Source organism: Heterostelium album (genome assembly GCF_000004825.1).
Source record: "Heterostelium album PN500 unplaced genomic scaffold PPL_scaffold11, whole genome shotgun sequence".
NCBI classification, from domain to species: domain Eukaryota; phylum Evosea; class Eumycetozoa; order Acytosteliales; family Acytosteliaceae; genus Heterostelium; species Heterostelium album.
This window is the reverse complement of record NW_008805073.1, coordinates 1057464-1083977: the sequence shown is the minus strand read 5'-3', so window position 1 is coordinate 1083977 and position 26514 is coordinate 1057464. Positions and strand designations below refer to the sequence as shown.

The window sequence follows — 26514 nt, the reverse complement described above, 5'->3', positions numbered from 1 at the left end:
ATCGAGATGTGAGATGTGGTGTACGCGTGTGTGAGTCAGTTGGTTGGGTATATTATTATTATTATATTAATATAAAACAAAAAATATAAATATGGTTTTTTCAATACATTCTATAAGATATATATAAATTTGTTGAATACCAATTGGTTTTTTTTAGTTATAAAATTACAATACCCTATATAATTCATGTAATTAGAAGTGTACCTACTAGTATACCACCTAAAATTATATCAAAAATTTTACACAGACTATTTGAATATAGTCCACAAATAAATATATATATAAATTATAATACCACAGAAATAATGAATGATATTTTTAAATTAAAGTTGTGTGTGTGTCAGATGTTGAAATGTGTGGTGTGGTAAGTGCGAGAGTGTGTGTCAGATATGATATTGAATTTGATTATTTTCTTTCGTATCTATCTCTCTTTGAATTACCTTTTATTTTATTTTTTTTATTTTTTTGTTTGTTTGTTTTCTTTTTTTTTTTGTTGTTTTATATTAATAAATTAATTAAAATTAAATGTTAAGTTTTTTTTTTTAATTTTGGTTGTTTAATTAAAAACTGTGTGTTAGTTTTTTTTTGAAATTTCAAAACCAAAATAAGTCATGTACACTTTTGAGATTCTGTTGTTGGCTGTCGCAACAGCAGTTATGTATTTTATAAGTAAGTTTATCGTTGTTGTGTTTTGTTGTTTTTTCATTGGAGTTTTATTTTGGTATCAAGTTGCTATTATTGATGTCAAAACACATTTCCATTAATATTTTTATTTTATTTATTCTTACCGAGTGCACTATAACCTATTATTGCTTGGATAATAGTTATGATGATAATGAGGTTGTTGAACATCATCCACATAACAATAACAATATTCCAATAAGAGTGTGTTTATGTTTTAAACATAAACCAAACACATGTTCATTAGCATGCATTAACTTGGTAGTACGCAACAACACCAAATTAGTCATCAGTAGGCATCTACTTCTACATACACACAAACAATCGACTTATCATATCATGACAACAACAAAAAAAAGCATTATTTGATTGATTTGTTACTCCTCTTCCAAATTTATTTATATATCTATTGGTTATCGATAACTATACATATATAGTAATATTATATCTTGATTAAAACAAAAAAAAAAAAAAGAAATAGATATAGATATATATAGTTGATTTTTGATTTTGTTTGTGTGTTTATTGTTACTGTTCTTTTAATTAAACAAATAAGATAAATTTACTTATTTTATTTTCTTACTTTCAATTATATATTCTTATAAACATGTTAAAGCTCCTTATGTTTTGATTCCTCTTTTAAAAGTACAAAATCTTCGAACAAAGTATAATGCTAAATGGGCTATTGTAACGGGTGCTTCTTCGGGCATTGGCGAGTGTATATCTAGAAAACTAGCTGAACAGCAGATATCGGTGGTGTTGGTGAGCAACGACGAAGCTCGTCTTCAAGCGGTGGCTAGCGATCTAAAGACACTCTACAAGGTCGACACACGTATTGTCGTGGTCGATCTGCGTGAGAACAACGATGTTCTACTCAGAGAAGTCCGTAAAGCAACCGACGACATCGATGTCCAGCTGGTATTCAACAACGCCGGCTACATAGCGATGGAGGGATTCCACCAGAGCACGGTGGAGTCGAAACTCGACAATCTCAATTGCAATGCAATCAACGCCATTCGGCTGACCGACCACTTTTATAAGCGAATGCTGCACTCGAAGCAGCGTGGAGCTATCGTATTCACGTCGTCGTCTGCCTCGGTGTGTCCATCGCCCTACTCTGTAATGTACAGCGCTGGCAAAGCACTGCTAACCTCATTCGCAGAGTCTCTCTCCATTGAGTCACGGCAACACGGCATAGACATACTTGCAATTCAACCAGGTTACGTAAGAACCAAAATATTCGACCCACTACCAAAACTTGCATTACTCAATTTCCTAAGTAAGTTTGCAAAACAAAAGCAAAACAAACAAAAAAAAAAAAAGTAGCCAATACAAATATTAATCAAACTTAACTATTATTTCAAAAAAAGGACTTGTAGCTCAAGAACCAGTGGATGTAGTTAATATTATGTTTAAGTGTGTAGGCAGACTCGGCATGACTGTTGTTGACAGTGGATTTTTTGCATTCCTGTCAAAAATGGCACGCATTTTTTTGGGGGGAAATTTAATGACAGTCATCATTGCATTCATTGTGAATCATCTAATGAAAGATATGGAACAATACAGAATTGTAAATCATAAAAATATTAAAAAAATACAATAAAATTATAAATTAAGATTTTTTTAATATCTATCTAATCAAACTGTGAATCGTTAAAGTTAAAACCAATTGTTTTTTAGCATTATTAATTTTTAATTATTTATATACACGTAAAAATAAGACATTTAAATAAAACATATAAAAGATCTAACAATAAACATATATTAACCAAATTAGTAATATCAATGTAGTGAATCAAATTTCAAGAAGATTTCAAGTATTTTTCAATTAATTTTATTTTTTGAACGAAAAAAAAACACCAACAAACTATAAAATTTTGACACCTAATTATTATTTGTTTTAGATAAAAATTTAAAAAAGGGAATAATTGAAGAGCATTATTTATAGTTATAATGATGCTAATTAATGAAAGCATGTGTTTCTTGGGCCAACTACTACAATAATGGTTTAAAGGATATGTTGCAATTCTTTTACTAAAAGAATTGATATTTATTATTTAGGTGGCAACCAAACCAAAACAAAACATTGTGATCTTATTAATAATAATAAGAGGAACGTTGCTCGATTTCTATCAAAAACCAATAAGTTCAGCAACAAAAAATAAATAATCAAAAACAAAAAAATTAAAATTAAGTTCAAAAAAAACCAACTTTTCTCGTCGATTTAGGTTCTTTAGTTAAAAAAAAAAAAATGAGAAAAAAAAATTAAAATTTAATTATTTTAATAGCACACCAAAAAAAATAACCCCAAAATTTCAATTTCCTCAGTGAGTCAGAACCAAGAATTGTGTTAAAATCAAAAAAAAAAACAATTTTAGTTTATTTTATATTTTATTTTTAATTTAATCAATATTATTTTTTGAAGTATCTCTTTTTTCTTTTTCTTTTTTTTTTGCTTCAAGTTAACTCAATTTTTTTCTTGTTATTTCAGTATTAGCCAATCCAGTCATTCAACTATTTTTTCTATCTTATCTTGTATAAATAAATATTTATATAAATAATAATAATAATTTGCTCAAATTGCAATCAAATTTTTATTTTTAACACTTAAAAAAAAATAAATAATCTTTTTTAATCAATTAATTGTTTTTATTTTCTTTTTTATAATAATAAATAATAATAATAAAATATTGAAATAATAGTAATAAAAACAAAAAGTAATCAATTAAATATTTAATTAATTATGAATTGGAATCAATTGGGAACTCCTCTTGAGGAGCAAGCCTACAACAGTGCAACAACTGATTTCGAAATTGGAAGTCTTGGAGATGAAAACAATTCGCTGTTGTTTAACAATTTGAATAACAATATCTACAACTTCAACTTGACCAACAGTGGATCAAACTTTGGTTTCAACACAATCGACTATTCTTCGTTACCCGATTTATCATTCAATATTGACAGTAACAACAACACAGTTAACAACAACAATAGTTTCTTTTATCAACCACTTGTATCTTCACAAACATTACAACAACTTCCACTACAACAAAACAACAACCAACAACAACAGGTATTCCAACCATATGACAATAATAGTAACAACAATCATCAACAACAATCTACACAACCAAATCATTACTCAATTGATTACTCTCAACCCAACGATATTGTAAGTGGACCAATCTTTTCAATCGATGGTCAACTTCACAATATGCAACAACAACAACAACAACAACAACCAACATCGGATTACTCATCGCCAATGGATCACACTAGCAATGTGCTATCCTCGCCAAGCATGAATATTCCATCAACCCCAACTAATGCTATGGCTACTACCGTCACCACCACAACTAACAACAATGTCTCGTCACCAGCAACCGCTTCACCAACTTCATCCAATGAAGATGCCGACGACTCTGACTCTTCAGCCGACGAATCAGACCAATCCGATTCCGAACGTGCCAACCGTCCATCAAAGAAGAGAAAGAACTCATTCGATCCAAACTTTAATTACGGACCTGTCTTACCAAAGAACATTCAACTCGAGATCTCATCCAAAGAGTTTGAAGCCTACCGTGTAAAGTTCTTCTCTGGTAAAATATCAAAAGATGTTGCAAGTTCTCTTAAATCACAGGAAAGGTAAAATATATATATATATATACATAACATAACTTACATAAAATATATAAAACAATAAGTTATTAACTCCTCTTTTTTTTTTTTATTATCTTTCTAGAAAAATTAAAAATAGAGAATCTGCTCAGAAATCAAGAGAGAGAAAATCAAGAAATCTTCAAGACCTTGAGGAGAAGCTTAAAGAGGAGAATGTCAAGACTTCAAATCTCGAAGCTAAACTCAAGGAAGCCTCCATCAAGAACAATTATCTTGAGGAGGAGATCAGACGTCTCAAGGCAGAGCTAAGAAATAACAATAACAACAATCACGTTATTGCCCCACAACCATACTTTAATGATAGTTGTGCCTCGAGCAGTTCATCATCATCGAGCTTGTCAAGCTTCCTCTCTATCGGTGCCGGTATTCCAACTGTTGCCGGTGGACAGCGTTTGGCTTGTTTCTTCTTGTTGTTCTTGGTCATTCTCTTTACAAACTCACCATACAACGGATACTACGGTGTCAGCTCCGCGAGCAACGTTGTTCGTTCCACCACTCATCCATTCCAAGCCTCGCCATACTTTGGCCGTTCCACTTTCTCCATTCCAACCAAAGACCAGCTAGAGATGGTCAAGCCCTTCAACAATGTTATAGACAGCCGATACGTATACGACTGGCAAGGCAAGTCCAACGGCGAGATCACCATCAGTTACAACCCAAACAACGCCAACAACATCATCAAGAACGTCTTGGACAAACCACAAAACAACAACAACATGAAACTTTTCAACAATAACAACAATGTTAACAACGACCAATCGCGCAAGACTACTACCACCACAACTACCACCACCACCACTTCATCGACATCGATGACTGCGCCAGCAACAGCATCCGTCACTGAACCACAAATCCCAACTTTGCCATCGTCTCAACACGAACACTTCCACTCTACTCATCCAGACTCTGAATCCACCAATGGTGAGATCTGTGATATTCCACAGTTGCCAAACAACTCGTCGGTCAAGATCTCCATCCGTTCCAACTATAAGATCACTTCGCCAGACGGATCCAACAACCATTCGATTCCATCGTCACACGACGAGTCGATGGTCGGCCAACACGGTAACGAGCAACAACAATTCAACTACAAAGAGTTGAATGTCGATGTAGAACTACTTTTCCCTTCAAGAATATTCGAGAATGGTTCCAATGAGATCTCAAAACTTTTGATGAGCGCAAACAACGGACAACCATTAAAGATTGTTGCAAGTGTTTTGGATCTCGATAGTGCATCATCATCCTCTTCAACTCAACAACAACAGCAACAACAACCACAGAAACAAGAACCCACTTTTTCACATAAACATATTGATAATTTGGATTAGTTTATTCAAATATCACCAACAACGTGAACAAAGATGTGTACATTTATTATTATTATTCGACTTTGATATGTTTATAATGTTTTTTTTGTATTAATTTTCAAAAATAAATAAAATTAAATATTAAAAATTAAACATTTTATAAGTTTTGCTTTTTTAATATCTTGTATTAGGAGAAGTCTATTGAAAGAAGATCGGAAGAGATTGAGAGAGAAGAGGAAATTAAGGGTTCATGCATCTCTGATGTACCGCAGAGAATCACCTAGATTTTAGGTAGCGCCGTGCCATGGGTTCTAGAAATTACAACCGATTCAAAAGATATTCAGGTCAGTCATGGTTCAAGTTTGAAGCAAGCACTTTTTCTTCTGTAACGGGATCATCAATCTTTTCACTTCATATTCAATCTTTTTTTTACATTTTTTGACACACATAAAAAATAAATAATAATAATTGACAATAAATCGTTTAATAATCAACAATTCCCGATACTTATTTAAATATAGAATAAAATTTTATGTGTTTTATTCAAAAATGATAAAATCATTGTTATTTTTGGATGGAGAATGTTTAAAATAGTTACAATGATCAAATTACTTACCCTATGTTACAACAATAGTATCACACTATAAGATGACAATAAGAATCTAGCATCTCCGATTGATCAATTGATTTGATGGTTTGATTGATTGATTTTATAATTCTAAAATTGGTAACAACATTGGAATTTACCAAATCAACACACCTAATTAATCAATTATATCAATCAAGCATATCTTTCATATGTAATAGGTAAGAATATATAATTAATCATACCTATTATTCAGTAATAAATCGTGTGTTGTGGGCATATGTTTTGGGAAAAAACAACAACAATCAATCATTCTTTCTTTCTTTAATTATCATACACTTTATTGTTATTGTTTCACAATCAATCAATCAATCAATCACAATCAATCTATTTTTATAATTAGTTAAAAGTAGTAGTACTGTTATTGTAATAATCCAAACAATCAAGTCAAAACAAATCAATAATATGAAGTTAGAATATGCTATCTCATTTTTTTCAAAAGAGATCTATTGATATTCATTATTTTAAAGTAAAATGAATACATATATTAGTGTGTGTTTAGCGCTATTATTGTTAGCAATGTAGAGTTACTATCTCGTTCTTGATTAACAACAAGTTGTTGTTGTTGTTGTTGTTCTCATTACTTGTTGTTTATAATAATCCCTTTGAAAATGAGAAAAGATATTATTGTTATTACTACAATGTAGAGTATATATATATATATATTTATTAAATGTGTATAGTGGTTAATATAAAAAATACTTTAAATTTAATTAATCAATCAATATGTACATTGTTAACAATCAATCAATCAAACACACACACACACACACATACATATGTAATTCAAAAAGATATAATTTGGATTGCGTGATAATTGCAATTATTTATATAATTATACAAACCACACAGTACATAACATATCATAAAACAAACACATTTTGTCTAACTTTATAAACTTACATGTATACATTTTATATCAATAAAAGTTGGTGTGGGGTGTGTTTGTGTGTGTTGTTTATTAAAAATTATCATATTTTTTTTATTTTATAACCATACACATGCTTGGTCAAATTCTTTTTTTATATAATTATGTGCAGTGTGTGTGGTATGTTTGATTGGTTATGGTAGCACACACACAATGTGTTCTTCCTTCTTGGCAATTTCAACATCTACTTTCCAATGGTCAATTGAATTGATGGATCATGCTCTACTATAGTAGTGCTTGCTCCTCTTTGCAAATATGATTATCTAATAGTTATATCAATAATGGTGCAAAAGTTAATATGGTCAGTTGTTGATTAGTATACAAAAAAATTTGATAAAGCAATCAAACCACTTCTTTCTTACTTTCTTTTTGATTTTGATATATTTTTGTTTTTTTTTTATTTTTTTATTCTTTAGTGATTCTCTCCTTTTCCTTTCTCTTCACAATAAACATTGATATTGATTAATAATAAAATTACCATTTATTATAAATCTATCTAAGTGCATCACACGCTAACACACAAACTAACCACCACCATGTTCCAACATCACAATTAAATTGAATAAAAATAATATAATATCAATATTATCAACCAACATCCATCAAATAAATCTTTAACTTTTAATAAACATACTAGTACTAAAATATCAAACTAGATTAACTATTTATTTATTTATTTATTTAATTTTATTTAAATTTTATTTATTTTAAAAGACTTTTTCTTTATTTTGCAATACTTTAATATTTTTGTGATCCATTTTAATTTATTACTGTTTTTTTTCAACAGTCAAACATCATAATCATAAAAATAACAACAACAACAGGACAGTTATTTTCTTATCAGTACCAATAAAGACAACCAACCAACCAATCAAAAAAACCAATTGTTTCAATTTAATGATTTTCACTCAATATCTCATTAATAAACTAAATCAACCAAGTTTTATTAAATAATAAAAATAATAGATTTTTATATTGTTTTGTTTTTAACTTTTTTATAAAAAAGATATGTTAGGATAATAATACTAAAAATAGTAATAGCAATAATCATATTTAATTAATATTAAACTTATTTCAAATTATTTATTAAATTCCATTTGTGTGCAGAATTTTGATATTTATTTATTTGTAAAAAAGTCTAAAACAAAAATGAAAAAAACATTATTAGCGATTATCATAGTTTTTTATTTCAATTTAATTTTAACCAATCAATCAGTCATAGAAGCACTAGATTGTGCAACCAAAGTTATAGAGAATATATTACAAATCGAAAATAAGAATGGATGTAGTTTCGTTCCTCCACAGGGACCTACCAAGAATCTGTCTTTTGTCAGTACAATAAATATCACACAACCTCCTACACAGGCAAATGGTGGATCTAGTTCGCCTGGTGGATCGGGTTCAACCAGTGGATCAAGTTCGCCTAGTGGAAGTGGATCCACTTCACTAAATGCAAAAAAACCAATATCTCTTCTTGGAGGAGCGCTTTTTAGCTTAGGAGAGCTTGTTAATGGTGCAACGGCGTTGCTTTCTCCGACGGTTGTCAACGACAGTGTCTCAATTGGCCAAAACTCTGGTGTAAAATGTCAGCTGATCTTGGGCATATGTTTAGATACTCCTGCGCTCAATGTAGATGGACTCATTGCCTCCATTTTCCCATCGAAAATCAAAGCTAAAAATTTCAATTTGTCAGCCACTGGCATTCTGTTTGTCAATAACGATACTCAAATCTACAGCGATGATTTCAATAATGTGGGTGGATCGATCTTGGCTAATGCTACCACTTCCATCTATTCCGGAATTAATATGTCATCGAATGCAAGCTTGAATATTACTGGATCTGACTTTACATCATATGGAGTTGATTCTGACAATGCTAATATCAACGTTGACCAAACCGGTAAATACATCACACCAAACTCCACCAATCTATCCAATGGTGCGCGTGTTAACAATTACGGTTCCTTCCAAACATCTTCATTTTCAATCAATTCAAATTCCAAAGCCTATTCCGAAGGAAATATTCTAACTAATTTACTAAAGAATATTGGTGTAAGTTTCAAATTATATTCATTTTAAATTTTATAAATATTAATTTTATTATTTTTTATTTGGAACTTAGGGTTCTTTGATTGGAAAAAATGGTCAGATGAAGGCAAATTCATTCATTTCTGATTCAAACAATCAATTTACTGGATCATCATTATCAATTAATAGTTTAAATATTACAAACAGTGCAACTTTCAATATTGCGAATGGTGACATCAATACTCCAAATAGCAATGGAGTTTTTTCGATTTCAGGTACTGTCAGTATTGATAATACAACTTCCAATCTATCTCCACAATCAATGGATATTTCAGTATGTAGTTTAATTGTTTTATATTTTAAAAACAATTGACTAACATCTATTTTTAATTTTTTTGTAGAGTGATTCAGAGGTTAATTTTTCAAATAGTAATGTTAATATTAATTCTCAATTCCAAAGCTCTGGTACTTCTAAGTTTTATGGAAATTCATGTAAAGTTGGCATGAATGGAGCAAGACATTCCTTGAAAGACAGTAGTTTATTATCATTTTTAAATTCAAATATTGGTTTGGCCAGTTCATCTCTACTCTCATTGAATGATCAATCCGGAATTCAACTCAAACAGAATACTGTCATCAATTCTGGATCGGTGGTGAATGCAGCTGACCAATCTACACTTGCAGTCAGTCAAAAATCAATATTCAATCACAACGGTGAATCAATGAATTTCAAAGATTCATCTATTCTTTTGGTTTCCAACTCTGATATATTATTTAATAAGCCATTCTCATTCTCGGATCAATCTAAAATCAATACCGACACCGATTCCTCATTGTCAATGGTGGGAACTAAAGGTACAATGTCCGGAAAATCCAAACTATCACTACTCCAATCCACTCTAAACATTGACCCATTGTCAATCTTAAATATGACTGAGCAAAGTATTATTAATCTTAATAATGGCTCATTAAGCATCAGTGGTTACCTATTACAAAGTGCATTTAGTAGTATTCTGTGTAACCAAAGTTTGGTCCAACTGTCATCCGGAGAGAAACAAATCAGTGGTATTTTCAATATTCTAGAGGGATCTTCACTTTTACTGTCCAATAACTCAAGAGTATCTGTCAGTGGTAATTTAAGTGTTTCTTCATCGTCAATGGAGATCAAGAACGGTCAATTTGATCTTCAACAAAATGGACAACTCACATTAAACTCTGGTACTCTTAGTAATGAAGATAGACTGAATATCTTGGGTAAATTAATCATAGGTGGTAACACTGTATTCAATAATTTGGTAGGCGGAACCGTTAAGTTGTACTCAAGTCTTACTAGCGATGACAATTCCAATATTATTGAAAACTTTGGTCAATTCCATTTTATGGAAAATACTAATAATGTAATTGATGTAAGTTGAACATATTGGCAATTTAATATTAAAAGATACTAATATTTTTTTATTATTTTTATCATATTAGCAATTTATTAATAATGGTCAAGCTTATTTCTATGGTTCTAAATTGTCAAGTAATCAATTCTCTATTCAAACTGGACATATTGATTTAAATAACTCTACCATATCCACTGGTACTTTGTTTATCAAAGGTGGATCGATGTTTGCTGCTGGTAGCACTGTCGATGGAGATCTCTACCATGAGTCAGGTTCTCTTGGTTCTCAGAATACTACATCCACCTTAAACATCACAGGTGACTGCAACCAACAAATCAATTCAAATACCAATATCTATATTGATATTGATAATAATAATCAAAGTATATCTCAAAGTATGTATTTTAATTTAATTATTTTATCATTTTAATTAAATATTAATATTTAATTTATAGTACATGTTGGAAAGAATATGAGTTTCAATGGTACTCTAACAATTGTTTTGAATCAAGAGAATATAGACAAGTTGGCTAGTGTTGGAAGTATTACAATGATGAGATATGGATCATTCTCTGGTAATTTCAGTACTGTCAATATCAGAGTGTTTAACCCATCTACCGGACAACAGAAAGACGTTGACAACAAGTGCATTACTCTTGATTCGGGAAAGACGTCAATGTCTATGTTGGTCAATAGTGCTGATTCATGTACACCCACCGATGACTCTGTGTTCAGTAATACCAAGAGTAGAACTATTCTTATGTCTACAATAGTCTCTGTTTCAATTGTCTTGGCCATCTCCACCGCTGTCCTCATATGGAAGAGACATTCCATCGCCACTTTCCTCAAAATCAGAAGAGAATCAAGATTAATGAGACAATCTATAAATAATAGCAGGTTTTAATTAATTTACTTATTTATATTATATATTAATTTTAATAAACAAAAAAAACAACACAATAACTTCCGAAAGTATTGTGACAATTATCAAAGCAAATTTGCATTTAATATTCGTTTTAAGACACATTATGTTTTGAATTTTTCCTATTATTTATTTTGGTTAATTCAATTTCTGTCAATGGTGCTGAAGTTAATATAGATGGTTGAAGAATGATCTTCATTTTGTTGATACTGAATCACCACTTGTTGTCGAAGTTGATGAATCGAAACTGGTAATAGAATCTCCAGTTGTGGTCAAGGATGTTGAATCTGCACCAGTGGTAGAAGTGGATGTAGAAGGATCTACACCTGTTGTAGAAGTTGATGAATCTCCACTTGTAGTCGAAGTTGATACATCTTCACCAGTTGTAGAAGCTGTGGAATCTTCACCAGTTGTTGAGGTTGATGAATCACCAGTTGTGGTAGAGGTTAATGAATCTCCAGATGTAGTAGAGGTTGTGGAATCACCAGATGTTGTCGAGGTTAATGAATCTCCAGATGAAGCCGAGGTTGATGAATCACCAGTTGTGGTAGAGGTTAATGAATCAGTAAAGGTTGTGGAATCACCACTTGTTGTAGAGGTGGATGTCAAAGGATCCTCACCAGTGGTTGAAGTAAGTTCTCCAGTGGTGTTTGTACCGCCAGTTGTCGAAGTTGATAAATCTCCACCTGTTGTAGTAGAATCACCAGAAGTGGATGATGTTGTTGAATCCCAACCTGTGGTTGAAGTGGGGATAGACGTTGTTGATTCACTTGTTGTCGAAGTTGTTGAATCTCCACCAGTGGTCGAATTAGAAGAGGTTGTTGAATCTACACTTGTTGTCGAAGTTGCTGAACCTGTTGTTGAATCCCCACCAGTGGTCGAATTAGAAGAGGTTGTTAAATCTGATGACGAAGTTGTTGAATCTTCAGATATTATCGAAGTCGTTGAATCATTACTAGTTGTCGAAGTAGTAGAGGTTGTTGAATCACCACTTGTTGTAGTGGTTGTCGAATCTCCAGCTGTTGTCGAAGTAGAAGAGGTTGATGAATCTCCGGCTGTGGTAAAAGTGGTTGTTGAAGGATCTCCAGTTGTTGAAGTGGTGGAAATGGGATCTCCAGTTGTTGAAGTGGTGGAATTATCTGATCCGCTTGTTGTGATTGTACTTCCAGTTGTTGAATCTGTGCTGATAGTAGATGTTGTTGATGTTGTAGAGTTGCTTGTAGCTACATCTGTAGTTCCGCCCGTTGTAGAAGTTGTAGAGGTAGTTGTTGTGTTTGGTGTTAAGGTAGTTGATTCTCCGGTTGTTATTGCTGTAGATTCACCAGTTGTTGAGGTGGATGCTGTACCACCAGAAGTCAGGGAGCTTGTCGAGGTTGTGGAAGTTGTTGAAGAAGTACCACCTGTTGTATGGTCTCCATCATCATCATCTCCACCTCCAATCGCTGGGAAAATTGGAGGTGCAATTCCAGGACCACCAGGACCACCTCCAGTGCTTCCAGGGCCACCGCCATCATTGCCTCCACCAGTAGTAGATGCTGTGGTCGACGTAATTGAATCTCCACTTGTTGTAGTAGAATAATCAGATGTAGTCGAGGTTGTTGAATCTATACTTGTGGTCAAAGTGGTGGAGGTAGATACTGTTGTTGGTTCACCAGTGGTAGATGTGGAAGTGGGTTCTCCATCGGTGGTTGTACTTTCACCAGTTGTGGAAGTGGTAGAGGTGGAAGTGGTGGTAAATTCACCAGTTGTTGACGTGGTGGAATTATCTGATCCGCTTGTTGTGATTGTACTTTCGGTGGTTGAGTCTGTACTGATAGTAGTAGATGTTGTTGATGTTGCAGAGCTTGTTACTACATCTGTAGTTCCACCGGTTGTAGAAGTTGTCAATATGGTTGTGGTTGGATAACCTGTTGTTGGTTCCCCGGTTGTTATTGCTGTAGATTCACCAGTAGTAGAAGTTGTCGAGGTGCTTGTGGATGTTGTACCACCAGAAGTCAGGGAGCTTGTGGGGGTTGTGGGAAGTTGTCGAAGAAGTACCACCTGTTGTGGAAGTACCACCAGTTGTATGGTCTCCATCATCATCATCCCCACCTCCAATCGCTGGGAAAATTGGAGGTGCAATACCAGGACCACCAGGACCACCAGGACCACCTCCAGTGCTTCCAGGGCCACCGCCATCAGTGCCTCCACCAGTAGTAGATGCTGTGGTTGAGGTAGTTGAATCTTCGTGACTTCCTTCACTACCATGACTACTGTCACTGCTGTCACTACTATCACTGCTGCTACTTGAATCTTCTTTGGTGTACTTGAATGTTGTGGATGCACTTTGAGATTTGAAAGTAAGTTGAACATATACTTCTCCTTCATCTTCGTTTCTGGGAACTGTACAGCTCACTGATGATGAAGATGAAACTTGAATACTTGAGCATGGTTTTCCACCAACTGTGATTGTGGTCGAAGAGGAATCAGATGAAAGACCAAGATTTGATCCAGAGATACTGACTGATGTTTCTTGGTCATAAGGACCTTCATCTGGTGTGATCGATATTATCTTTGGTGCATCATATGAGAAGTCATTGTTTGTGTTACTTTGTGAATTGCCAACCTTGATGTAAAGTGCAATACTGGTACCTCCACCTTCAGGAACTGTAAATTTGATGGTATCAGTTGATTTAGATGTTGGTGTAATCGATTTCGAGTTGAAGTAGACAGTCACTGTTGCATCGCCATTCTTAAAGTTCTTTCCAGAAACAGTCATCTCAAAGTTACCATCGACAGATCCAGAGGTGGGTGAAATCGAATCAATCTTTGGATCACCATTGTATGTATATTTAACATTGGTTTCATTTGATTTCTGACCATCCAATGTTACACTAACGATTTGTGCACCATTTGTATTATATTCTGGAACATTACATTGAATTCTTTCTTTGTCATTCAACTTTGATAGAACCACGACACTCTGACACTCACCAGCATCTCCAATTGTGGCTGTAGGATTTGAACCAAAGTTTATTCCATTAATTGTGACTTGTTTCTTTGAGGATTGTTCACCATTATCTGGAGAAATAGATTCGACAACAGGAGCATTATAACTGAACAATTGATTGTTCTCTGAACTCTGAGTTCCAACAGTAACCTTTATATTCTTATCTTTACCTGTTCCAGATGGAATCTGACATTTAACAGTGTTAAAGTCTACCCATTCCACTGATTGACATTGTTTGTCGGCAATCGATACTGAATTGTTACTATCTTGTGTTTTTTGATTGACTTCTTGAACGAAATCACTTGGAATAAAGTTTTCACCTTTGATTATTATCCAATCACCTCCAGATGGATTTCCTTTGTATTTTGTATCATCCAATTTTGGAACTAAAAAAAAATATATTTAATCAGATATTAATATGAAATAGTTAATTTTCATTTTTCAAATTTAATACATTACTTTTATAGGTGAATTTGGTTGTGGTAGATTGATTTCCAACAAATAATAATAATTCTAAATCTTTTCCAATACCAGATGGTGCTGTGCAAATGATCTGTGATGAACTTGTCCAAACTGGATCTTTACAGACATTCTTGTTAATTGTGATGTTTGAATTCTTTGGTTCAACGTTTTCGGGAACAAAGTTTGAACCTTGAAGAGTGATTGATTCACCACTTGTCTTTGAATTCGTTACACTGCTAATCGAAGGTGCTATTCATAAAATACAAAAAGTATTAATTAAAATAATTAAATTATCGATTGAAATTGAGTGGATGTTTGTTTAACTTACCAATATAATCAAAAGTTGGTTTATCTTCAGTGGTCTGATTTCCAACAAAAAGTGTTACATTCAAACTCTTTCCAATACCTTTTGGAATCGTACAAAGAATCTGAGTATCACTACTCCAAACAATATTATTACATGCTTGAGTTCCAATTGTAAGATTAGAGTTTCTTGGTTCAACATTCAGTGGCACAAAGTTTGTACCTGCCAAAGTAATTTGTTCACCATCTGTTTTGGATTTAGAAATACTCGATATCTTTGGTTCTATTTCGAAATAATAATAAAAAGTTTAAAATTAATAATTTCATTAACAAATAATTAGAATTAATTTCTATACATACTGTTGTAGTCAAAGTAATGTTTTTGATCAGTTGTTTGATTTCCAACAAAAATAACAAAAGTTTGATTATTTCCAATTCCTGGTGGTACATCAAATTTAATGGAGGAAGAACTTCTCCATTCGATATTCTGACAGTTGTTGTCATTTATCGTAATATTTGAATTCTTTGGTTCGATGTTTTGTGGAACAAAGTTGGTTCCTTCAATGATAACTGAACCTCCTTTTGTATCGGTTGTCACATTATTCTTGATGGTTGGTGGTAAATATGAGAATGTTACATTATTATTGGTTGATTGTTGGTCTCCAACAATAACAGAAAGTGTTAAGTTCTTTCCAATTCCAGCTTTAGCAGTACATGTAATATTATTCTCATTGATCCAGTTAATATTATCACAAAGATCATTGAAAATCGTTACATTTGATTTGAAAGCATAAATGTTGGCTGGAACGAAATTATCACCGATAATCGAAATAATCTCACCATCTGTTTTACTCATTGTCACATTATTTACGTTTGGTGCTAAATATTCATGATAGTATTAAATTAGTAAATAAAATAATCAAATTTATAAAGAAAAACTTACGATTATAAGAGAATGTTGTATTGTCAGTATTGTTTTGAGCTCCAATCGATACAGTTAATGTTAAATTCTTTCCAATACCTGGATAAGCAGTACAATTGATTGTGTTTGATGAAATCCATTGAGGTGATTGACATTCAGTTCCGTTGATCAAAACAAAACTTGAATTTCCAGATGAAACATTCTTGGGAACGAAGTTGCAACCTGATAATGTGATATTTTGACCAATTGTATCTGAATATGAAATCGATGATATATTTGGAGCATTGTATGAAAAGTTGAAGAGTTGTGTTGAATTTTGACCACCAATGAAAAGTGATATTGTGTGATTTGCACCGATTCCAGGTGGAATTTGAGCAGTCACCAATGTTGAATTGACAAAAGTAATATTGTTGAATAGATATTGTGCAATACTTGCATTGCTGTATGTCAATGGTCCTTCAAGATTGTAAATATACTCGTCATTATAAGTATATGCTGGATTTGTTGTCAAATAATCGATTGTTTCATTGATTTCATTTGGAACGAAATCAAAACCAATAATTGAAATAAATGCTCCACCATCTGTATTACTTTGGTTTTCAGTGACATTCAAAATCGTTGGACGATTGAATGAGAGTGAGTCATTGATGATATTCGAGAAAATTTCATAATATGATATATTCACTGGAATATTATGTCCAATTCCAGGATTGAGAACACATTGAATGCAATCAAAGTTGACAACTGAACGATATGATGAATTCATTGCCACATATGCATCAAAATACCCATCATGGTAAGGATCTGTTGGTATTGGAATGTCATTGTCATTTTCGTCAGTGTAAGTCTTATTGTAATAACATGTATAATCATCATCACATTCGACAACCGTCAGGTTTAAAAAATATGAAATATATGGGAATTCGTAACCTTTTGGTCCAAGATCTTTTCCAATAATCCAAAAACTACTTGGTTCTGAAGTTGGTGTGTTGTTTGTTTGTAAAACTTCAAAGATCACTGGTCTGTCATATTTGAACATTGGTCCTTCCGATGAGAATTGGTTACCAACCACAATGGTTACATGGTGATCTGCCACATGTGGAGGAATTATACAAATTGCTGCATTATCATCGATTCTAATTGTTGATGAACATTCAATACTTCCAATTTTAATGGATATATCACCATAGAGACCGAATGAAGTACCGGATACTGTCATCGCTCCACCTCCATAGGTTGGTGATCGATCGACAGAGATTGAATTGATAACAGGTGCATTGTAATCGATGGTGAATTGATTATTCAATTCTGAATTTTGGTCTCCAACATAAACAGAAACAATGTTACCGTATCCAGTTCCATTCGATGTGAAAATCAATAGTTCTGAGTTTCCAGATGTTGAGAATGTTTCAATGTTGAATTGAATATCTCCAACAAATAAAGTTGTGTCATCATTGGTGAATCCAAAGTTGTTTCCATAAACTGTGATCTTTTGTCCATAGGTCTTAACTGGACTGTTGGTTGATAATGAAGTGATAACTGGTTGATTGAATTGAAATACATAATTATCGAGTGGTGTTTCATTTGGAAGTTTAGTGTTAACATTGAAATAGATGATTGGTAATGTTCCAACACCTTGACCAACTTGACAAATCAATTGAGAATCTGATTGACTTTGAATTGAACAGTTCTTTGATCCAATTTGAACTTGGACTCCAGTTTCACTGAGTTTTCGACCAATCAAAGTGATTGCATTGTTGTTTGAATGTGTTGGTCCTGTGTTTCCAGTGATCGATGTCACAATTGGACCTGATGGACAAAGTGATAAGACTTGTCCATTGTCAAATGATGATTCATCAACAATATCGAATGCACAAAGGTAATTCTTGTATGTGATGATTGTCAATCCTTTGGTTGTTTCTGTTTTGACAAAATATGTTGAAACTTCATTGTATTTGATCATTTTGTTGGCAATGTTGATTTGATTGACCAAAACTCTTGTCAATATCTCCAAACCTTTTGGTGTGACTGGATATCCATTTTCGATTTGGAATTCACAAAGTGTTGGATCTGCAACTTGAATCAATGATTCCAATAACAATGAATTGTTATAGAGTGAAACGAATGAAGATGAATAGATATTTGATATTCCTTGATTGTCATTCCAATTGTTTGTTGAAGAAGATGACCAAAACGAAACAAATGATTGAACTTCATCGATCGTTGGCATAATTAAGTTATCGATCGATGATTTACAAACACCTTTGGATTGCAATATATTTGATAAATCTGTTGAATTGCTGACAGTTGGTGGATTATCAACTTTACAATCGTTACATTCGAATATATTGTTATAGATCATGATGGAACGAGCATGTGGAATTGTGAGAGTGTTCCAAAGTGGAAGAATATTGAATAATTGTTCTGAAAATATGAGAATATCTGAATTCAAAGAGTTGTTTTGAATTGTTTGGAGAATGTATTTGAAATCAATTTGATTTCCATAATTATTATCACTGTGTGGTGGTCTTCTGAATGATGGATTGAGATAATCATCATTCTCTTGATCAACCAAATCCCAGAGGTATGATGTGATCCAACCTTGTGATAAAATTGCATTTCTTCTTGACATTCTTGAACTTGTGAAATGTTCAATATCAATCAATTGTTGATTTCTGTCTCTCATTGATTGAATCATTGAAATTGGTAAATTTGGAAGTGAAAGTTGTCTGAGTTTCATTGAAATGAAATTGATCATTCCTCCCAACAATGCTGATGATTTTGAAAGTTCATATGAATCGAAATTCAATTCTGGAAGTTCGACACTTGAAGTTGCACTATTTAACTGCAAAATCAAATCATAACTGATTGCACGGAATAATGATTGAACATCAAGTGTATTGCTGTCTATCTTGATTGGAATATCATTGTGTTGATTTAGAATTGCAACACCATTGCCATTTAAAATCAATTCAATATTTCCAAGTGTTCCAAATCCAAGATTATCTCTGACTTTCTTCACAATTTGGATCAATTTATATGCAACGATAATATTATTACTTTGGATATTACCATTGGTCTTTGCAGTGAATGATCCAGAGATATTATATGTTGAATATGATATCGGAGATCCATTGGATTTGATTGTGATTGAACTGTTTGTATCTTGAAGTATCAAATTGAAAATAGGTGTGTAACTTCCTCTGAATGAGAATATTCCAACTGAATCTGTTGGATTTACTTTGATTTCAGAGTATGGAGCTGTGATTGGACAGAATATTCCAAAACATCCTGAATCTCCAACACTGAGTTTGGTATTGGGTAAAATTGAATCGATGTTGTTCAAAATCATTTGTAAATCATTGTTATTGCTTGAATAGGTATTGTCCAACAATAATTTTGATTTGATTGAAATGAAGAATTGATTTTGAATTTGATTTTCACATTTGGAAGTCGAACAATTTTGTTGTTGATATTTGAAGATTGATTCAACAAAGAATTCACTTGAGAATTGATTGATCACACAAACTGCAATTCCACCACCAAACGATGTCTTTGATGAATAATCACCAAGACAAAGATGTGTATCATTGAATGCAATATAACTTTTATCGATATCTGATTTCCATTGTGATATCTTGGTCGGAATGTTATTTTGAATGATAAATTCAGTTGGTAACTTTACATCAGTGATTGCATTTGCACCTGATGGAATCTTAAATTTCGATGGCAATGTGATTGAAAGTGGTTGAATTCTTGTTGGTGTAAAGATATCATTTCTGAATCCAGCAGAAATAAAGTATCCTTTTGACCAATCTTTACTTGTGAATGAATTGGTTGTGCTGTCAGTAAAGAGTGATGAGAATATGTTGGTTGTAGAAGTTGGTGTGAATCTGTTTGATGAATAGATGAATGGTTTCAATGATTGAATTCCATTCACAAAATCAGATGAATCAATGAATGAATGACACATATATGAATGACCAAGTGAATAATCATCACCTTGTTTTGGAATCAAATGATAATCGTTTGGAATCCAACTTGATGGATGACTTGAAGGTGTTTTGAACAATCCATTTGGAAGTGGAACTGGGAATCCTTCCATTGAATGCTTAATGTGGAAACCAGGTGAATATGTTGAGTTGAAATAGGTTTGAGCAACAAGAATACCTTTTCCAAGTGATTTATTGAGTTCTCCTGAATGACCAATTGGATATCCTTGAACTGAATGTGAAAGTTGTCCACTGAGATCATCAAACCATGGATGATCATTATAAACAACATATCCATTGTGTGTATTGCTATCAAGTTTGATTTGGTTCAAAGTGAGTGCCAAACTGCTTGTAATTGAGGAAATATCAGAAAGATAAATCATATCTTGAGAATCACTGTCAGCATAGATGTATGATTGTGATTGTGGAAGTTTCTTGGCGAACCACCATGATACTTGTTTTCCAGAATTTGATTTGCAAGCCAATGAATCATCAAGAATACTGAAATCAGATGGAATTGAATGTAATTCTTTCGAATATAAGATAACTTGGTATTTTCCAAATTGAATCATTTGAGATCGACAAATTATAATTTCATCTTCTTTTGTGAGAATATTGCATTGATTCTTTGTTCCAGATTTATTTTCAATAAATACTTGACTATCAAGTAGATTGTTGAAATTAAATCCAGTGATTGTAATGGTGATATCGTTGGATTGATTATAATTGACGAATTTAGGCGTCACAGATGTAATTGGAAGTGAATTGATGTATGAAATATGGAATGTGTTTGATATCATCTCTCCATTCTTGACATTGACTGAAAGTTCACCTTCAACAGTGACCTCTGGCATCAAACAACGAATTAGAGTTTCATCGATATATCTTGGTTCGCATTGGTAGGATCCAATTTTGATGATTGAATAGTTGTTGACGAATTGTGAACCAATGATTGTGATCATACTATTTGTCATACTCATATCATTGATGCTTGCTGAAATTGGTGAAATCGATTCAATGATCGGTGTTGAATCGATAAATTCGATGGTTGTTGTCAAGAAAATCTCTGGAGTATTGAATATCTGCATTTGATAAGTTCCTGATTTTAACTTTGGTGTTGTAATTGTGATGGAATTTAGTGAATTTCGAATGGTTAAACAATTAATTCCATTAATAGTAACAGAGATGGTGTGAGTGAAAATCGAACCAATTATCTCGATATCTTTGCCAAGATAAGAATATGGATTTGATGGATTCATACTATTGATAACTGGATATGGAACATCTATCTCCATATTAAACAGTGTATCTGCTTGTGGACTTTGGACAATAACAAAATCTGATTTTCCAAAATAAGTGATTTCAGAAACTGAAAACAAAATAGTATCTTCAGTTTGTGATAATATCTGACAATTCACAGAATCCAATTGAATAACAGTTCCATAATAAAAGTTTGAACCTTTTAGAGTGACAACTTGATTGCTTAATCCATATTGAAGTTTATTTGGATTGATCGAATTAATTGTAATTTTACCAGGAATTACATCAACAACCAGTGAGTTACTGTTTGTATTTAATGAACCATCCACTTTAACACTGATCGAATATGTTCCAACCTTGGTAAATGGATTTAAATCGAAAATAATTTGATTTTGAGTCACACTTGAAATCGAGTAAGATGGATTTGGAAATGCATTGAGATTTGAAATAATGATGGAAGTTGAGCCATCATAAAATTTGGAACCAGTTACTGTCATTTGATTTATTGTATTAAAATATAATTGACTTGGAGATATTGTATCGATTATGGTGTTTGGTCTTCTAAATGTAATAGCTCCATAAGTATAATTATTTTTCATCATTTCGACGGTGACAGGTGTGCTTCCATAAAAATTTGTTGGAGGTACTGAACATATGATGGTTTCAAAAGTATTTGAACATGATAGTTTTCCAAAACTTAAATATACATTTGTTTCTCCACTCAAAAAGTTTAATCCAGTGATTGTTAAAGAATAACTCACATCGTTCACCATAATCTTTGGATTTAGATTTGAAAATAATGGTGGTGCAACAGCGACTGGTAGCCTAAGAGTATTTGAAACAAATTGACCATAGGTGGTAACAAATACATCGATGAAATTTAATTGATCTACTGGTGGATAAATTGATATTGAAGTCATAGAATCACTAATCTGAGTATAATTTTGATTTCCAAAAGTAACAATTGTTTTTGTTCCTGTATATATTTCATCAATGAGATATTCACCTCTAAATTTAAAGTTATTAGAATAGATATTCATTTAGATTTTTATCTTTTTACTTACATAAGATTTAATAAAGAATTAAAGTTTGTTGGAAATTTGTAATAAATTGGTAATGGTGAAGCATTTATGAGATTTGGCTTATTAACATAATAAATAGGAAGAGTAGCTGAAAAGCCTCCGAAAACAGTAGTGATGAGAACAACTCCGACAGAATAGGTTGAAAAAGGTTTTTTTCCAATTATCCTTGTCTCTGAAACAAATTCTGGAACGATATGTATTCCATCCCAAATAATAACTGAACTTGGGCGAAAGTTTAGACCATTAATGGTTATTGTTGATGGTTCATATGTAAGATGATATTTTGGTTCTATTGAGAACACAAACATTGGAGGATCCACAATCTGAAAGTATATTGATTGGGAATATTCATTGATATTCTTCAATCTTAAAGACTTTATTCCATAGTTGGTTGATTTTCCAGCTTTACAAATGATAACAGTTGAATTAATAAATGAGAATGGACATGTGAAATTTGGAAGATCAATCGATGTAAGTCTAGAATCAAATCCAGTTCCTTTTAATGTGATCACTTGTTCTATATTACCAATCATTGAATTGGGAGTGATCGAAGTCAATGTTATAGGTGGTGAGACATAATTGATTGATATATTCGTAACCAAATTTCCATTGGTAATCATGAATATCTTTGGTCCAACTTCAGCCTTTACAGGTGAGGTGATTGTGAGAGTTGTTGGATTTGAAACTGAAGTGGTACATCTCACTTTAGAATTATCGAAAATAGCATCTGAAATTGTGTATGAAGGAACGAACTTTGAACCTTTGACTATTATACTGGTCGATTGGATATTTGTTACATTAACTGGTGAAAAACTGGTAACAACTGGTTTCACTGTTGTGAATGTAAGTGATAATGTATTGGAATCATAACCAACTGCATTTGAAATTTTACATACAACATTTACAGCTGTGTTGGTTGGAGAGTTGAAAATGATTCTGGTTGATGTTATGCTTGTCATTTGAATGGTTGCACCATTTCCAAGTAATTTCGATATTCCTGAAATAAAGTTTGTACCAGTTAAAGTTATTGCTGTACCTGATGTGATTTCAACTGAATTTGGTGAAATTTGTGTGAGAGTTGGAGTTGGTGGATAATATTTGATAGTGCTTGTAGAATTGATAGCTCTATCACCGTTATACACAACAGCATTGAAAGTTCCAACTTTGTTCAAGAGTGGAGAGGTGAAAACCACCGATGTGTTTGTAACAGAACATGTTACCAATACATTATCGACTAATACATTGGTGACCCCATCGATAAAGCCGGTACCAACGATAGAAATAACAGTGGCTTTGGTGTATAATGTACTAGATGGTGTGATTGACGTGATTGTAGGTTTTGACATCCGAACTGAGAAGTTGAACAGGAACCTGATTTGAAGACTTTCCACCATCAAACACTGTCAAATTCCAAGTTCCACTCATACTTCTGGCTAGAACCTTTACAATGATTTGAGATGAATTCGAAAATATAGTTTCTGATATGAGTGCCATATCCAATTGAGTCAACATTGAGGTGGAGGATGAAGTAAACTTTTGACCTCTGACAGTAATAAAACTATCAATTGTATTCAAAATTGTGGTGGGATAAATTGAAGTTATATATACAAATGGTGGACGGTAATCAACATAAACAATGTTTGAATCTGCATGTCCTGTATTTCTAACAAAGATTGGAGTGGGTCCAGTTTTTTGTATCTGTGGAAAACGACAGGTAAGCTGAGTTTTACTTGTTATGCTCACAGGATCACAGAGTACATCTCCAACATACACTTTGGTGAGACCTGTATTAAATTCATCACCAACAATATTTAAATTAGTTACTTGGTCATACTGGTAAACATTTGGACTGAATGATGTAATTGTTGGAATTGCTTTGGAAATTTAAATTAGTAAAAGTATCTATCAGATGATTTAATAAGTATATCTTACATCTCAATAAAACAGGATAAATTACAGATCCAGCACCAGTATTATAAACTTGGAGCTGAAAATATCCATAATTTGTTACTTTAAGACATTGACATAGGATTTTTGTAGAAGTCAATTCCTTTATTGTACAATACGAATTAGCAAATACTACACTTGTAATATCACTTCTAAATCCTGTACCAAACACAGCCAATTGGCCATCAAAAAGTTTATAAGACATTCCATATACACTAACACTCTCCACAATAGGTTTTGGTGCTAAATATGAATCATAATTAATAAATAAATGAATTTTTTTTAGAAAATAAGGATAATGATAATATCATACGAACAAAAGTAATTTCTCTAGAGTTAGAAGCGACGTTATCATTATAAATAATAGCAGGAAATTGGCCTTTGAGTGTCTTAGCAGTACTATATTTAGCAAATACTTGGTTTGGATTGCAATTTTGAATAGTAAAATAAGTGAAATCTCCATCTAGGGAAATCTTTACTTTATCACAAACAAATAAAGAACCTTTGAATAGATAAGTAACATCTTTTTCAATAAGGATTTGTTGATCGAATACATCGAAAACCGGGGTTGGCAAGTCGAATTTCATGTAATATGGATCTGAACTTGCACCATAATTAACTGTTGTTATTGGATACATCGAATTGGTACCTCCAATTGGAACAGCTGCATATTGGCAAATTAAAGATGTTTCGGTGGCCTTTACTTGGAGATTGCATGGATATGTACTATTGATCAAAACATTGACATCTGGCATGAAGTACTTTCCAGTGATCGTAAGACTGTTCGTCGACGCTCGATTCGTCAAGATATTTGGTTTAATACTGTTGATATATGGTGCAGGTGGTAGACCCACATCAATGATAAATCCGGTATCAGTGGATTTTATTGGGGTTAAAGGTGGATTTCTTGCATGAACAATGGCTTTTCCAACAAATGGAAGTGCAGGTGCATTACAAATAATTTGGGTGCTACTAATAGTTTGCGGTGTATCACATATAAAAGTTGTATTGATTGTTATGCTAGTTGATAATACAAAGTTACTTCCAATCACTGTTATTTGTTCTGAAATGATGGCGGCAAGTGATGGAGTAACATTTGTTATCGGAACTACCAATGATAAAACATTGTTAATATCTAAATTTTTCGGTTTTGATTGAAAAAAATAAAAAATAAATTAGTAAAAATTGTTTTTGATCGTCAAAAAAAATAAAAATAAAAAAATAATATCGTACGAAAATGAAAAATAATTAAAAGAGAGAAAAATAAATGAGATGATCGAAAATCTTTCATTTTAGTTTTCTAACTTGATTATTAAAAATTAAATTCATTACTTTTGTTTTAATCATAAGTTTGAAATGAATTGTAGAGAAAATCATTAAATAATAAATAAAATAAAATAAAATTTAAAACAAACTTTGTCTTTTCTAAAATCTACGGTTTTTGATTGACTCATGCATTTGTGTAATATCAAAAATCTCGGTTTTTTGCAAATCATCTTAAAATCAATCACATTAAATTTTGTATTAAAAAAAATATTTAAAATTCTATGAAACCGTACAATGTTCCTGGTAATCGAAAGAGCGAGATAGTCAGCAAAGATCAGATGATGAAAAATTTGAAAAAAAATTAATTAAGATGGTTATTTTCATATACCTAAAACAAACGAAATTTGCTTGCAGTATTGATTTTCATATTCATTTTGATATTCATACCAAAATTAGATCTTTGATTTCGAAAGTAGGCAAAAATAAAAATCATCTTTTTTTTTCGGTGAAAATCAAAATTGTGTTTTGATTATTTTGGGGCAAAGATCAAAGCAAATTTATATTTTTTACAATTTACAAAATTTTTATTCGTTTCAATTGATAGGAATTCTTCATCAAATCTTCTGATTGGTGAACCATCTTTCAAACCTTTCTAATTGTTGTTGTTTTTTTTTGTGCTCTTTGCTCGTTTGTTTATCAATGTTCGTAAGTGA

The 26514-nt window shown here is 32.3% G+C and overlaps 4 protein-coding genes across 4 annotated transcripts; 3 read left to right on the top strand and 1 right to left on the bottom strand.

Annotated features, from left to right (window-relative positions):
- Positions 1-611: 611 nt before the first annotated feature.
- PPL_09800 (SDR family NAD(P)-dependent oxidoreductase) lies at positions 612-2597 on the top strand (the record flags this gene model as incomplete). Its single annotated transcript, XM_020580590.1, has 4 exons — positions 612-669; positions 1238-1960; positions 2052-2251; positions 2586-2597. The coding sequence occupies 4 exons, from the start codon at positions 612-614 to the stop codon at positions 2595-2597; spliced, it is 993 nt and encodes a 330-aa protein (XP_020429177.1).
- An 827-nt stretch (positions 2598-3424) lies between these two features.
- PPL_09799 (bZIP transcription factor) lies at positions 3425-5687 on the top strand (the record flags this gene model as incomplete). Its single annotated transcript, XM_020580589.1, has 2 exons — positions 3425-4326; positions 4439-5687. 2 exons carry the CDS (start codon positions 3425-3427, stop codon positions 5685-5687), a joined length of 2151 nt encoding a protein of 716 aa, XP_020429176.1.
- Positions 5688-8389: 2702 nt separating this feature from the next.
- PPL_09798 (uncharacterized protein) lies at positions 8390-11560 on the top strand (the record flags this gene model as incomplete). The annotated part of the gene is made up of 5 exons (XM_020580588.1): positions 8390-9292; positions 9363-9602; positions 9670-10674; positions 10745-11051; positions 11112-11560. 5 exons carry the CDS (start codon positions 8390-8392, stop codon positions 11558-11560), a joined length of 2904 nt encoding a protein of 967 aa, XP_020429175.1.
- A 213-nt stretch (positions 11561-11773) lies between these two features.
- PPL_09797 (IPT/TIG domain-containing protein) lies at positions 11774-26294 on the bottom strand (the record flags this gene model as incomplete). The annotated part of the gene is made up of 12 exons (XM_020580587.1): positions 11774-13512; positions 13616-13972; positions 14000-14953; positions 15027-15278; positions 15358-15615; positions 15693-16211; positions 16276-22514; positions 22571-23939; positions 24016-24462; positions 24521-24778; positions 24849-25643; positions 26201-26294. The coding sequence occupies 12 exons, from the start codon at positions 26292-26294 to the stop codon at positions 11774-11776; spliced, it is 13281 nt and encodes a 4426-aa protein (XP_020429174.1).
- Between the last annotated feature and the right edge of the window lie 220 nt (positions 26295-26514).